The 14,863-nt window shown below is 42.8% G+C and overlaps 1 protein-coding gene across 1 annotated transcript in view; it reads left to right on the forward strand.

Annotated features, from left to right (window-relative positions):
- pot1 (protection of telomeres 1 homolog) overlaps positions 1 to 14,863 on the forward strand; it is a 49,979-nt gene that overhangs the window by 8,188 nt on the left and 26,928 nt on the right. The window contains 6 exon segments of the mRNA XM_046352448.1: positions 9,031 to 9,226; positions 10,365 to 10,498; positions 10,878 to 10,950; positions 12,006 to 12,106; positions 14,455 to 14,562; positions 14,669 to 14,737. Of these exon segments, the coding sequence (XP_046208404.1) occupies positions 10,379 to 10,498; positions 10,878 to 10,950; positions 12,006 to 12,106; positions 14,455 to 14,562; positions 14,669 to 14,737 (471 nt within the window). The 5' untranslated portion in view covers positions 9,031 to 9,226; positions 10,365 to 10,378.

Below are 14,863 nucleotides of genomic sequence, written 5' to 3' on the forward strand. Positions count from 1 at the left end.
TTTGACCAAGAAACAAATCGTAGGCAAATGACAAGACTGTTGACATCGTGTGGAAGCTGTAGGTATTGCAACCTCGGCCCCATTTAATTGTCGTTCACGTTTAACAATGGGTTCAAGTGGCGCATGGATATATTTTCCCATTTTCAGTGATCAGATTTTCCTGCACTTTTCGATGAAACGCACGTTCTGTTATAGTCACAGCCGTGATTTAACCAGTTTTATAAATGTCTGAGTGTTTTCTATCCACACATACTAATCATATGCATATACTATATTCCTGTTATGAGTAGCAGGGCGCTGAAATGTTGCGCGATTTTTAACAGAATGTTCGAAAAAGTAGAGGGTCGACTTAATGAGGTTAAGCAGGGGGACACGTCTGGCACTGCAGGATTTAAGTCCCTGGCGGCGTAGTGTGTTACTGATGGTAGGCTTTGTTACTTTGGTCCCAGCTCTCTGCAGGTCATTCACTAGGTTCCCCTGTGTGGCTCTGGGATTTTTGCTCACGGTTCTTGTGATCATTTTGACCCGACGGGGTGAGATCCTGCGTGGAGCCCCAGATCGAAGGAGATGATCAGTGGTCTTGTATGTCTTCCATTTCCTAATAATTGCTCCCACAGTTGATTTCTTCAAACCAAGCTGCTTCCCTATTGCAGATTCAGTCTTCCCAGCCTGGTGCAGGTCTACAATTTTGTTTCTGGTGTCCTTTGACAGCTCTTTGGTCTTGGCCATAGTGGAGTTTGTAGTGTGACTGTTTGAGGTTGTGGACAGGTGTCTTTTATACTGATAACAAGTTCAAACAGGTGCCATTAATACAGGTACCGAGTGGAGGACAGAGGAGCCTCTTAAAGAAGAAGTTACAGGTCTGTGAGAGCCACAATTACAGGCCTCATCTTTTTAAGTGGGAGAACTTGCACAATTGGTGGCAGACTAAATACTTTTTTTGCCCCACTGTATATGAATAAGGTATTTCAGTTTTTTTACTTATAATAAATTTGCAGATTTTTCTAAAAACCTGTTTTTGCTATGTCTTTATGGGGTATTGTGTGTCGATTCCCGGAAAACAATAAATATTTAATCCATTTTAGAATAAGGCTGTAACGTGAAAAAGTCAAGGGGTCTGAATTCTTTCCGAATGCACTGTTAAAACTAGAGAAATATATAGGAGGAAAATACGTACTTTACATATACTATTAAATATGGAATAAAGATGATGATAATAATAATAATAATAATAATAATAATAATAATAATAATAATAATAATGAGAGGATGCAAAACTGCTCTGTAATTCATGAAAGAAAATAAACAGATGTTGTTTTTTAAAGATGGTCTTGTGTTTTCTGTCTGCTACCAACTCTTCCTTTGTGTCCATTGATAGGGATTGACCCAGAAGCAAATACCCGGGCCTTAACGGCAAGTGTTTGTGCTAAGATGGTCGCCGAAGTCACAACAGGTGCACAGAAGAGGAATAAGCTCCATTTGAAGGAAGAAGAGCAGAGATACAAATGCCTTTGCAGTCTGCTGTGAAACCTCAAAGGAAGACTGCAGATAAAGAGAAAGATGGCAAAGACGCCATTCTGGAAGAACCCTGTCCCATCACACTTCTTACATAAACAGCATAACAGCTGCAGCATCTCTGTCGGAGCCATAATTCCCCATGCACTGTAGAGATACAGGAACACAAAGCTTCCCTTGGCAGTGGGTATCGTTAGATTTGGACAAACCCTTTTGAAGACCTATTTCGGTAGCCCCATTCTGTAAGCCTTTATCAAAACCAGATTATGGAAATGTAGAGCAAGCGAAGGGTCCTCCCTTCATCCGCAACAGTTTGTTTGACATGTAGCGACGCTTTGTCAGCATTGCCCTGGAGGCATCACTGAATACAGCCGTCGCTCTTTGTTCAACACGGTTTTTTTTCTCTATGCTTTTCCTCAATCCCACATTTACACTCTGCAGCAGCAAGACATTTGGTACGGCATATTATTTACATGTTCGTCGTGAATCCATCACTGGCAAGATTTGTGGAATCAAGCCGATTTGCACAGGCCTTGGTGGATGAAAGAATTGAAACAAACAAAATCAACTGACTATTCAGCACAAATGTTGAAATATTTGGATGGTTCGGTTGAATTAACAAAACTTTCTGTGCTTTCATACTGGTATCACATTACAAGTCACACTGAAAGGTGTCATTGCTCCCACAGTTGGCCTAATCTGTAAAATCCCAGTTCAAAGGCGTCAGAACGACACCTCAAATCCAATCCTTTAAACAAAGATGACAATTTTGTGATGTATCTTTTTTTAGCATTTGATATAGAAATGGGTACCTTGATCTAGATTTTTTTGTTGACATTTTACAGTTTACACCGATTTATTGTGAAACTTGTCAAGTTTTCCTTTTCTTTTTTGTTTGGCATTTCTGGGAGTCACAGCCTGATGGGAGTTTCTCTGTGAGGCCTGTCACCTTCAAATGCCACACTCACCAAGCTGGGGATTTAAGTCAGGCAGCATAGAGACTCATGCCACTTGGAATTTCAGCTCCTTCTGTGTTTGCGGACCCAGTAGAATGGCACCTGTGGTGTGAAAGGAGAATATGGACCGTCAACACTTGTTTTCAATTTGGATAGCTGGCTAATTTAACAATCTAAAAAAAGTGACTGTGACTGACATAATGAAAGAAACTGCTGATTCACAACCACATTTCAAACTTGCACCATGTGTATTCTAACTCTCTACAGTAAGCTTTTTTGTTTGTTTTTGGAAATGTATTAGCAGGCCTTACAAAGGGGGGGCCTTTGAATTAAAGCCATGGCATCTCACACAGTATCTTCTACTATGACACTCACTCTACGGATGTTGACTGAGTTAGAAACCCTTCCTATGCTGTCGTGCAGAATTAGCAGGGAACGGACCGACTCATCATTGCCACCTCAGTCTGTCCCCAGCCCGATTTCCTCAAGGGTGTGAGGAGAGAACCAAAGGACAAGGGTCTGAGGCAGTGTCTATCTGGCTGGACAGACTGCTAGCCATCCCCCTCTCCACTCACCTGCAAAGAGTCTGACTCAGGAACAGAGTGATGCCGAGTTTTAAATTGGGTCTGTGAGAGAGTGGCCTTGGCTCCGCCGGCGCATAACTAGGCTCTCGCATGCACTCACACTCCCACTGGCAAACTGTTCCCCAGCCGATAAAAGAGCAATGGAAACACCTGCTGTACCGTTTTATCTTCTATGGGGTTTTTACTCAGCCAAAGGATACATTTTCATACACCTGCAAGAGCATAAAACAGATTAATCTGGCATTTTATATTCAGGAAATGAGCCTTTTTGTTACAGGCTAATGTTATTGCAATTGGGGTTTGAACAGTAAGGCTTGGAGATTGCTATGATCTATCATTAAGAGGAAACTTGAGTATCATAAAGTCAAATGATAATCATTATTGTTTAAATAAAATTGTGATTTAAAAAAAAGTATACCAGTTTCATTTAAGGACCAACAAATTGACAGCTGTGCCATACAGATGGCAAAATAATTGGGAAGAGATTTTCAATGTACCGATTCCATGGAACATGGTTTATGAAGTGACACACCAAATGACGCAGGATTCAAAACTTAGTGTTGTATTTCTTATACTAAAAGGTAGGGGTGGTATACAGAAGATGGGTGCTTGGATAGGGCTATCAAGAGCTACCATCAATCGCTATGATGATACTGACTCTCATGAGGACCGCCACAGGAAAGGAAGACCCAGAGTTCATTAGAGTTACCAGCCTCAGAAATTGCAGCCCAAATAAATGCTTCAGATTGTTTTTTGAATTATTATTATTTTCACCTTTATTTAACCAGGTAGGCCAGTTGAGAACAAGTTCTCATTTAATACTGCGACCTGGCCAAGATAAAGCAAAGCAGTGCGACAAAAACAAGTTGCACATGGGATAAACAAAAGTATAGTCAATAACACAATAAAAAAAATCTGTATACAGTGTGCAAATTAAGTAAGGAGGTAAGGCAATAAATAGGCCAATAGGGGCGAAGTAATTACAATTTAATAATTTACACTGGGGTGATAGATGTGCAGATGTGGATGTGCAAGTAAAGATACTGGTGTGCAAAGAGCAGAAAAACATATGGGGATGAGGTAGGTAGTTGGTTGGATGGATGGGCTATTTACAGATGGGCTATTTGTACGGCTGCAGCGATCGGTAAGCTGCTCTGACAGCTGATGCGTAAAGTTAGTGAAGAAGATATGTCTCCAACTTCAGTGATTTTTGCAATTCGTTCCAGTCATTGGCAGCAGAGCTGTAAAGAAAGGCGGCCAAATATGTGTTGGCTTTGTGGATGACAGGTGAAATATACCTGCTGGAGCGCGTGCTACGGGTGGGTGTTGCTATGGTGATCAGTGAGCTGAAATAAGGCAGGGCTTGGCGGGTGGGTTTGGCGATGAGTATGTAGTGAGGACCAGCCAACGAGAGCACACAGGTCGCAGTGGTGGGTTGTATATGGGGCTTTGGTGACAAAACGGATGGCACTGATAGACCGCATCCAATTTGCTGAGTAGAGTGTTGGAGGCTATTTTGTAAATGCTGAAGTCAAGGATCGGTAGGATAGTCAGTTTTATGAGGGTATGTTTGGCAGCATGAGTGAAGGAGGCTTTGTTGCGAAATAGGAAGCCGATTCCAGATTTAACTTTGGATTGGAGATGCTTAATGTTAGTCTGGGAGGAGAGTTTACAGTCTAGCCAGACACCTAGGTATTTGTAGTAGAGGTCGACCGATTTAATCGGAATGGCCGATTTAATTGGGGCCGATTTTCAAGTTTTTATAACAATCGGAAATCGTTATTTTTGGGCGCCAATTTCCGATTTTATTTAAAAATATATTTTTTTACATTTATTTTTATACCTTTTTATTTAACAAGGCAAGTCAGTTAAGAACACATTCTTATTTTCAATGACGGCCTAGGAACTGTGGGTTAACTGCTTTGTTCAGGGCCTGAACGACAGATTTTCACCTTGTCAGCTCAGGAGTCCAATCTTGCAACCGCACAGTTAACTAATCCAACGCTCTAACCATTGCACTACACGAGTAGCCTGCCTGTTACGGGAATGCAGTAGAAGCCAAGGTAAATTGCTAGCTAGCATTAAACTTATTTTAGAAAAAACAATCAATCATAATCACTAGTTATAACGACTAATCCAGTTTAGCAGGCAATATTAACCAGGTGAAATTGTGTAATTTCTCTTGCGTTCATTGCACGCAGAGTCAGGGTATATAGTTTGGGCTGCCTGGCTCATTGTGAACTAATTTGCCTGAATTTTGCGTAATTATGACATACATTGAAGGTTGTGTAACAAGAATATTTAGACTTAGGGATGCCACCCGTTAGATAAAATACCGAACGGTTCCGTATTTACATTTACATTTAAGTCATTTAGCAGACGCTCTTATCCAGAGCGACTTACAAATTGGTGCATTCACCTTATGACATCCAGTGGAACAGTCACTTTACAATAGCACTGAAATAATAAACGTTTTGTTTTCGAAATGATAGTTTCCGGATTCGATTATATTACTGACCAAAGGCTCGTATTTCTGTAACCAATGTGAAATGGCTAGCTAGTTAGCTGGGTGTGCGCTAATACTGTTTCATACTTCACTCGCTTTTAGATTTGTAGTAGTTATTCCCCTTGCTGTTGTCGATGTGTTCCTGGTTCGAGCCCAGGTAGGGGCGAGGAGGGGGACGGAAGCTGTACTGTTACACTGGCAATACTATAGTGCCTATAAGAACATCCATTACATTTTACATTTAAGTCATTTGGCAGACGCTCTTATCCAGAGCGACTTACAAATTGGTGCATTCACCTTATGACATCCAGTGGAACAGTCACTTTACAATAGTGCATCTAAATCTTAAAGGGGGGTGGTGAGAGGGATTACTTATCCTATCCTAGGTATTCCTTAAAGAGGTGGGGTTTCAGGTGTCTCCGGAAGGTGGTGATTGACTCCGCTGTCCTGGCGTCGTGAGGGAGTTTGTTCCACCATTGGGGGGCCAGAGCAGCGAACAGTTTTGACTGGGCTGAGTGGGAGCTGTACTTCCTCAGTGGTAGGGAGGCGAGCAGGCCAGAGGTGGATGAACGCAGTGCCCTTGTTTGGGTGTAGGGCCTGATCAGAGCCTGGAGGTACTGAGGTGCCGTTCCCCTCACAGCTCCGTAGGCAAGCACCATGGTCAATAGTCAAAGGTATATGAAATTCAAATGGTATAGAGAGAAATAGTCTTTTAAAACTATATTAACTACAACCTAAAACCTCTTACCTTGGAATATTGAAGTCTCATGTTAAAAGGAACCACCAACTTTCATATGTTCTCATGTTCTGAACAAGGAACTTAAACGTTAGCTTTTTTTTACATGGCACACATTTTACATGGCACATATTTTTACATGGCACATATTATTTTCTTCTCCAACACTTTGTTTTTGGAGCGAGGAGAGGGACTAATCGGTATCGGCTTTTTTGGTCCTCCAATAATCGCTATCGGTATCGGCGCTGAAAAATCATAATCGGTCGACCTCTAGTGCAGAGCTGTTGGCCGGGATTGGGTTAGCCAGTTGGAGAGCACGGCCAGCCATAGAAAAACGCTTATTCAAATTATTGTGGATTTATCAGTGGTGACAGTGTTTCCTAGTCTCAGCTCAGCTGGGAGGAGGTACTCTTATTCTCCATAGACTTTAGTTTCCCAAAACCTTTTGGAATTAGTGCTTTCTGTTTGAAAAGCTAGCCTTTGCTTTCGCAAGTGACTGTGTGTGTGTATTTGTTCCTGGTATTTGTTCCTGGTATGGATTCCCTGAAAAGTTGCATATCGCGGGGACTATTCAAAGCTAGTGTAGTGCGCCACATGGTGTTTTTGTGCTGGTCAAGAGCAGTCAAGTCTTGAGTGAACCAAGGGCTATATCTGATCTTAGTTCTGCATTTTTTAAATAGGGCATGCTTATTTAAGATGGTGAGGAGAGCACTTTTAAAGAACAACCAGGCATCCTCTACTGATGGGAGGAGGTCGATATCCTTCCAGGATACCCGGGCCAGGTCGATTAGAAAGGCCTGCTCGCAGAAGTGATTCGGGGAGCTCTTGACAGTGATGAGGGGTGGTCGTTTGACTGCAGACCCATAATGGACGCAGGCATGAGGCAATGATCGCTGAGATCCTTGAAAATAGCAGAGGTGTATTTAGAGGGCAGGTTGGTCAGGATGATATCTATGAGGATGCCCATGTTTACGGATTTGGGGTTGTACCTGTTAGGTTCCTTGATAACTTGTGTGAGATTGAGGGCATGTAGTTTAGATTGTAGGACGGCCGGGGTGTTAAGCATATCCCAATTTAGGTCACTTAGCAGTATGAACTCTGTTGATAGATGGGGGGCAATCAGTTCACATATGGTGTCCAGGGCACAGCTGGGAGTTGAGGGGGGGTCTATAACAAGCGGCAACAGTGCAGGACTTATTTCTGGAGAGATGGATCATTAAAAGTAGAAGCTCGACCTGTTTGGGCATAGACCTGGATAGTGTGACAGAACTCTGCAGTTCAAGTAACACGCAGGAGACTGCGTGAATCAGGCCTTCATGGTCTAATTGCTGCAAAGAAACCACTACTAAAAGACACCAATAAGAAGAAGAGACTTGCTTGGGCCTAAGACACGAGCAATGGACACGAGCAATGGACATTAGACCGGTGGAAATATGTCCTTTGGTCTGATGAGTCCAAATTTGAAATGTTTTGTTCCAACCGCTGTTTCTTTGTGAGACAGAGAATAGGTGAACGGATGACCTCTGCATGTGTAGTTCCCACCATGAAGCATGGAGTAGGTGGTGGTGTGATGGTTTTGGGGGTGCTTTGCTGGTGACGCTGTCAGTGATTTATTTAGAATTCAAGGCGCACTTAACCAGTATGGCTACCACTGCATTCTGCAGCCATACACCATCATATCTGGTTTGCACTATCATTTGTTTTTCAACAGGACAATCACCCAACACACCTCCAGGCTGTGTAAGGGCTATTTGACCTAGGAGAGTGATTGAGTGCGGCATCAGATGATCTGGCTTCCACAATCACCCAACGTCAACCCAATTGAGATGGTTTAGAATGAGTTGGAACACCGCGTGAAGGAAATCCAGCCAACAAGTGCTCAGTATATGTGGGAACTCGAAGACTTGTAAAAGCATTCCAGGTGAAGCTGGTTGAGAGAATGCCAAGAGTGTGCAAAGCTGTCAAGGCAAAGGGTGGCTACTTTGAAGAATCTCAAATATAAAATATATTTAGTTTTAGCAATTTTTTGGTTACTATTTGATTCCATATCTGTTGTTTCATAATTTTGATGTCTTCACTATTATTATACAATGTATACTTTTTTAATTTTTTTTTATGAATGAGTAGGTATGTCCAAACGTGTGTGTGTGTGTGTGTGTGTGTGTGTGTGTGTGTGTGTGTGTGTGTGTGTGTGTGTGTGTGTGTGTGTGTGTGTGTGTGTGTGTGTGTGTGTGTGTGTGTGTGTGTGTGTGTGTGTGTGTGTGTATATGGGGGATTCAAAATGATCCAGACAGTTACATTGATAGAAGCCACAATCTACTTGCAGTATTAAAGATTGTCCAGCCTCTAAAAATATATATATATATATATTCTTGAGGCCCTTGATAAATGGCAGAGGCTGTTAGCATGTCTACATGTTACTAATGTAGCCTAACTATTGGCCAATGATAATTTACACCTGGGAGCTTATCCACTCTCAATATTCAGGTCTTGCTTGGGAGTGTTCTGTTCAGGAGAGCATCATATCATGTATATGTCTAATTTGGTCCTCAATATCACTCAGTTGGTCATCCACTACAGAACACTGGAATGTACTAACCAACAAACACATAGTAGCCAGTATTTCTCCCTCATTCTCCAGCGTTATTCAGCCATTTAAACCTCTCCATTAATCATTTGTTTGGCTGAACTTGAATTAGCCTCTTTACTTAACGAGCGCCTTGTGGTTTGAAGGAGCCAGGCAGGGCTGGGGGTTGGCGACTGAGGAACGGGTGAGGCAGCTGTCTCTCCACCGCAGGACCTAGGCCAGAGCGTCTGCCATCTCACTGGGTACAGGCTGGCACCAAGCTCCAGGGCTGTGGATGGTATTTACAGCTGGTGCGCCTCTACCCCTCCTCAACCCCACTGTGTCGCTGCCGCTGTGCTGAGGGTAAGATGCACACGGAGGGAGCCAGGAGCCAGACTATCCTCTTTTAGTTTTACATGGAGCTGGGAGAGAATGACAGACTGTTCTAGAGAGAGTTGTGACTGAGGGATTATAGATGAAATGGAGATGTTCTTGGTTAAGTCGGAACGTTTTTTCAAAAGTAAACAATTGACAGTTCTAAGTACAATGAGCCTCCCAGCAGGCTCACACGTTGTGCCTGTGGCTCCTCCCCCCTAGTCGAAATTGGAAGGAAAATATTTCATTCTGACTGACTAAATGGTTAACTGACTGGCTGCCTCCAAGGCTGGCCACACAATGTAGCACTGTGGGAGTCGGATGCACCAGTGAAATCCCCCCCAAAGCAAACAAGTACTCACACTGATAGGTAACAACCTAGCACCTGCTGGGAATGCATCTAAAACACCTCTCCTGTGTCCCTCGCTAAGGCTTTTGTGATATGCAAGCAGCATACCACCCTGCTTCCTACTGCTGGTTTGCCTCTGAAGCTAAGCAGGATTCGTCCTGGTTGGTCCCTTGATGGGGGAGACCAGATGTTGCCTGAAGGGGTGTTGAGGTTCCAGTAGGAGGCACTCTTTCCTCTGGTCTAAAATAAAAAATATACAAATGACCCAGGGCAGTGATGTCCTGACTCTCTTTAGTCACTAAATATCCCATTGCACTTGTTAACCCTGGCTAAATTCCCAATCTGGCCCTCCTACCATCATGGCCGCCTAATTATCCCCAGCTTCCAATTGGCTCATGTGTCGATCCTGTAACTGTTCCCCATGTCATTGCTGTAAATGAGAATGTGTTCTCAGTCAACTGCCTGGGGGAAATAAACAAACACCTTTTTGCTTGTTGATGAGTCAGTTGTATTTTGAAGTTTAGTCATTTTATTGTTGGCCTATTTTTGGTCTGTTATTTCTGTGACAATAGGCTACATAGTGTATAGCTAGCCCAGCGGTTAAGAGTGTTGGGCCGGTAACCGAGAGGTTGTTTGTTCACCTAGTCGGCTCAGGGATTCGAACCATCTTGTCTATGTGCCCTTGAGCAAGGCGCTTAACCCTAATTGCTTCTGTAAGTAGCTCTGGATAAGAGCATCTGCTAATTGACTAAAATGTAAATTTATGTTTTTCATCAGGTATTCTTGAAGTAATGCCTGTCCTTGTGGTCAAGGACGGGCCCGGTTCCGGCACCCAGGTTCCCCCTCAACTCCAGAGGATCCCCATTCCACTCCTCAGCCCTACCTCAGACTGCACTGGCAAGACTGTGAAGGTGTGTCTCGGTCAGGTCAAACCCTTCCGCTACGTTTCGTTTCTTATATCTCCATAAATCCCCCTCTTCTCCCTTTCTTGCATTCTCGATCCTGTCCTCCACTGCCTGCTTTTCTTTTTCACTCTCCTTTCTCTGTCTATTTATCCGCGTTCCTCTCTCCACAGTTTATTTATTTACTTTCCTTCAAGTACATTATTGGCAGATGATTGTAAAGCAGACAAAGCAATTAACAACAAACCCCCCCCCCCCCCCCATCCTCCATTTTCCTTCTAAGGGAGTTATGTGCTAATTGGCTTGTGGACTTGACCGATTTGACACGCATTGATTTGACATGTTTTACCATTCATCTAAAGTTGTATTTTTCTGCTATTCTGCCAGGGGGAGAGTAGTTCACAAAGGGCCATTGGTATCCATGGGAGAAGACAACTATGTCCTGAAGACTGTGATTCAAGGTATTGTATATGAGAAAACATTTAGGCCCAGAAGGATGTAGGCCTATACAATGAAGGAATGACTGCCCAATCATGCATTGGTGGAATTTCCTTGGAGGGCATGTGGCTGGCTGTGTTAAATCTCAGCTGGCTCGATTGTCTCACTCCCACTGTAAGCCGTTCAGCTGGAATGGATCTCAATAGGATTGTTGAAAAAGGCCATTTCTTCTTTGTTGTGTCGTCCATGCTACATTTATCCCTCTGCATTATGATTAGCATTCATACAGCAGCACTGCTTATTCAGAGAGGGTTATCTCGCTTGTTAATACAGTACTTCAAACCCATTTGAAATATGCCTTGTTTCCTTGTCTTGTGTAATAATTGTATTACCACAGCAATTGTCAGTCGTGACAGAATGATCAGTGCTATTTTTTGATAATGTTTTTCACTTTGTGTTCTTCGGCTGACATTTACACAACCCAGAGCGGTTGGAATTATAGGGAAGTGCTAATTGTCTTAGTAGTGTACAGAGCAATTCACAGATGCTGATTGCATTGTCCCTTTTAAAGCAACTTTTTCACTCAGGCCCCCCTTCCAGCACTGGGGAACATCCCTCCCCCCTCGCATGCCACGTCTACTTCTAGGGGTACTGTTCATGACACAAACTGTTCACACCCCTCTTGTCGGTGGAGAGAATAGGTTGCAGGTTTAAAGCTTATTTCCTGCAATTCTATACATTTTGCCATGTCCAATGTGTGTTCATGTGATGTTTGAGTAACCCAAACATTACTACAAAATCTATGGGCTGAAAAACATTAGCTGACATGGGCTAGTTGAGTTATAGTTCTCGAAGATATGCAATGACTGACAGGAAAACGGATTACCCTCTATCCAATTTTGAACTTGCACCTTGTGTAGAGCAGAGTTGGGTGACATTTAATTGAAGTGTAGCCCTAATAATAGAATACCCTTAAAGCCGTACAGGCTCAGGTATTTTCTGAATATGTCTTGCATCTGTCAAATTTGCTGCGTGTGTAAACTATCTTCTGCTTAAGAGTTGTGTCTGCCTCCGTCAGAAGTAGACTCCCAACAGAACATGTCCCCGGAACACTCATCCATCAATATCATCCTGTTTGGTGCGCTGGCGAAGGACTACTCCGAATCCGTCAGTCAAGGGGTAGGTCTCTGACCATTCCCTATAGGATCTCAAACACAGTGTAATAATGGCCCTGATTTGTACTTCCTGAGGAAGTGGGCACAACAAGCTTAATTGGAATGTAATGGACGTTAATGGTGTAGGTGGCTGTGTTATCTGGCTGAATTTTGTAATATTGTAACTGCATGCTTATCCTCAGTTCCCTATTGTAGCTGCATGCTTATCCTCAGTTTCATATTGTCACTGCATGCTTATCCTCAGTTTCATATTGTCACTGCATGCTTATCCTCAGTTTCATATTGTCACTGCATGCTTATCCTCAGTTCCATATTGTAGCTGCATGCTTATCCTCAGTTCCATATTGTAACTGCATGCTTATCCTCAGTTCCATATTGTAGCTGCATGCTTATCCTCAGTTCCATATTGTAGCTGCATGCTTATCCTCAGTTTCATATTGTAGCTGCATGCTTATCCTCAGTTTCATATTGTAACTGCATGCTTATCCTCAGTTCTATATTGTAGCTGCATGCTTATCCTCAGTTCCATATTGTAACTGCATGCTTATCCTCAGTTCCATATTGTAACTGCATGCTTATCCTCAGTTTCATATTGTAACTGCATGCTTATCCTCAGTTCCATATTGTAACGGCATGCTAATCCTCAATTTCATATTGTAGCTGCATGCTTATCCTCAGTTCCATATTGTAGCTGCATGCTTATCCTCAGTAACTGCATGCTTATCCTCAGTTCCATATTGTAAATGCATGCTTATCCTCTGTTCCATATTGTAGCTGCATGCTTGTCCTCAGTTCCATATTGTAGCTGCATGCTTATCCTCAGTTCCATATTGTAGCTGCATGCTTGTCCTCAGTTCCATATTGTAGCTGCATGCTTATCCTCAGTTCCATATTGTAGCTGCATGCTTGTCCTCAGTTCCATATTGTAGCTGCATGCTTATCCTCAGTTCCATATTGTAGCTGCATGCTTATCCTCAGTTCCATATTGTAGCTGCATGCTTGTCCTCAGTTCCATATTGTAGCTGCATGCTTATCCTCAGTTCCATATTGTAGCTGCATGCTTGTCCTCAGTTCCATATTGTAGCTGCATGCTTATCCTCAGTTCCATATTGTAGCTGCATGCTTGTCCTCAGTTCCATATTGTAGCTGCATGCTTATCCTCAGTTCCATATTGTAGCTGCATGCTTATCCTCAGTTCCATATTGTAGCTGCATGCTTGTCCTCAGTTCCATATTGTAGCTGCATGCTTGTCCTCAGTTCCATATTGTAGCTGCATGCTTATCCTCAGTTCCATATTGTAACTGCATGCTTATCCTCTTCATATTGCTTTGAGGAGTGGTATAATCTTCAAAAGAGATGATTGGAGCGTTAGCTGCTGATCAGAGCTCTAGTCATTGTGAGCAAAATTGCAACAATCCCAATGAGAGAGAGCATCTTCCATGTGGAGCGAGTTCTTACGCAATTATCATCTTCATTGAAGTAGATTAAGTCAACAGTTTGATCTTAGGAATGCTATTCAGAGTCTGAGGATCAGACAGACTCTTAAGTGCGAAGACATAGGGATGTTAGTCATTTTGGTTGTTTATGTCCTCTAGTCTGTAATAGTGTTGACGTCCTACATGCTCTCTCTGTAGCACTGTTGACATGCTCTGTAACGGTGGTGACTGATCAGCAAATCTTTTTATTAACCTTGATAAAATGACACTCAAACCCAATGATAGGATTCAGGCATCCATGTCATTTAAGACCAATGCACAGACAAAGTTGAATGAACTGAGCGATGCACCAGTGTTAGACATGGCTGACCTATTGTCTCAGAACATCCCTGAGAGGAGAAGAATCATCACATTCTGAGCAGACGTAGCAGGAAAAGGGATTGGCTATCGTGGCTGTAGAGTAGTCTGTCAATGGTTTGTTTAATCCACTGTAACATGATTACTTTGTATATCTCCCTTCCCTTTGTCTGCTGTATGAGTTATGTCAGCGAACACTGTTAAACCATTTGGAGGACAGTCACACACTGCTCCCCAAGCAAAATACAACTGGCTTATCTCTATTTTGAGTGTAGCGTATTACTCACAAGCCTGTATTTCTTACCACAACATCTGCTATATTAAACAGTCTGTGCTATCCTTGGGACTTCCCTACCCCATTCAATTTTAAATGGTTGGTTAGGGTAAGAGTTAGGTTAGGGACATCCCACGTATCCCAGATAGGTTTAATATAGGTCAATGCTATTTTACATTGTTTATTATTTTAAATATTTGGGGGTGGGGGGGGGCAGTGTTATCTCTCCTCATAACCACACCACATAACTCTCTCTGTCTCTGTTGCATGCGTTTGTTCACCCAGGACATGCTGCTGGTGACTGGTTTCTCTGTGGGCAATTCTCCCACAGCTCAAAAGGACAAGCTCCATGCCTGTAACCTGCAGCTAGCTGGAGATGATGCCTGGATGTATGTGAGTACATGTTTAGGGAGGGGTTCCTACGTTGGTTGTTAATTATAGGGAGGGTTTAATAAAATGTTACAATTATTTTTCTGAAATGTTTTTCTCTGTGTCCTAGGTGTGGCCATCTACTGTAAGCCCGAGAGCATCTGTACCCCGCAAAAGAACCTCTCCAGCCAGCACTGAGGTCAGTCTGTGAACTCATTAGCTCAAAGACCTTGGTTTTATTTTAGAGGCTGTCAGATGCCGTATTTTGCCTGTCTGAAAAATCTCATGTCATCAGATGTTCATCCCAATGTGAACCTGCGTGTGT

This window comes from Oncorhynchus gorbuscha, linkage group LG06 (assembly GCF_021184085.1).
Source record: "Oncorhynchus gorbuscha isolate QuinsamMale2020 ecotype Even-year linkage group LG06, OgorEven_v1.0, whole genome shotgun sequence".
Lineage (NCBI taxonomy): Eukaryota > Metazoa > Chordata > Actinopteri > Salmoniformes > Salmonidae > Oncorhynchus > Oncorhynchus gorbuscha.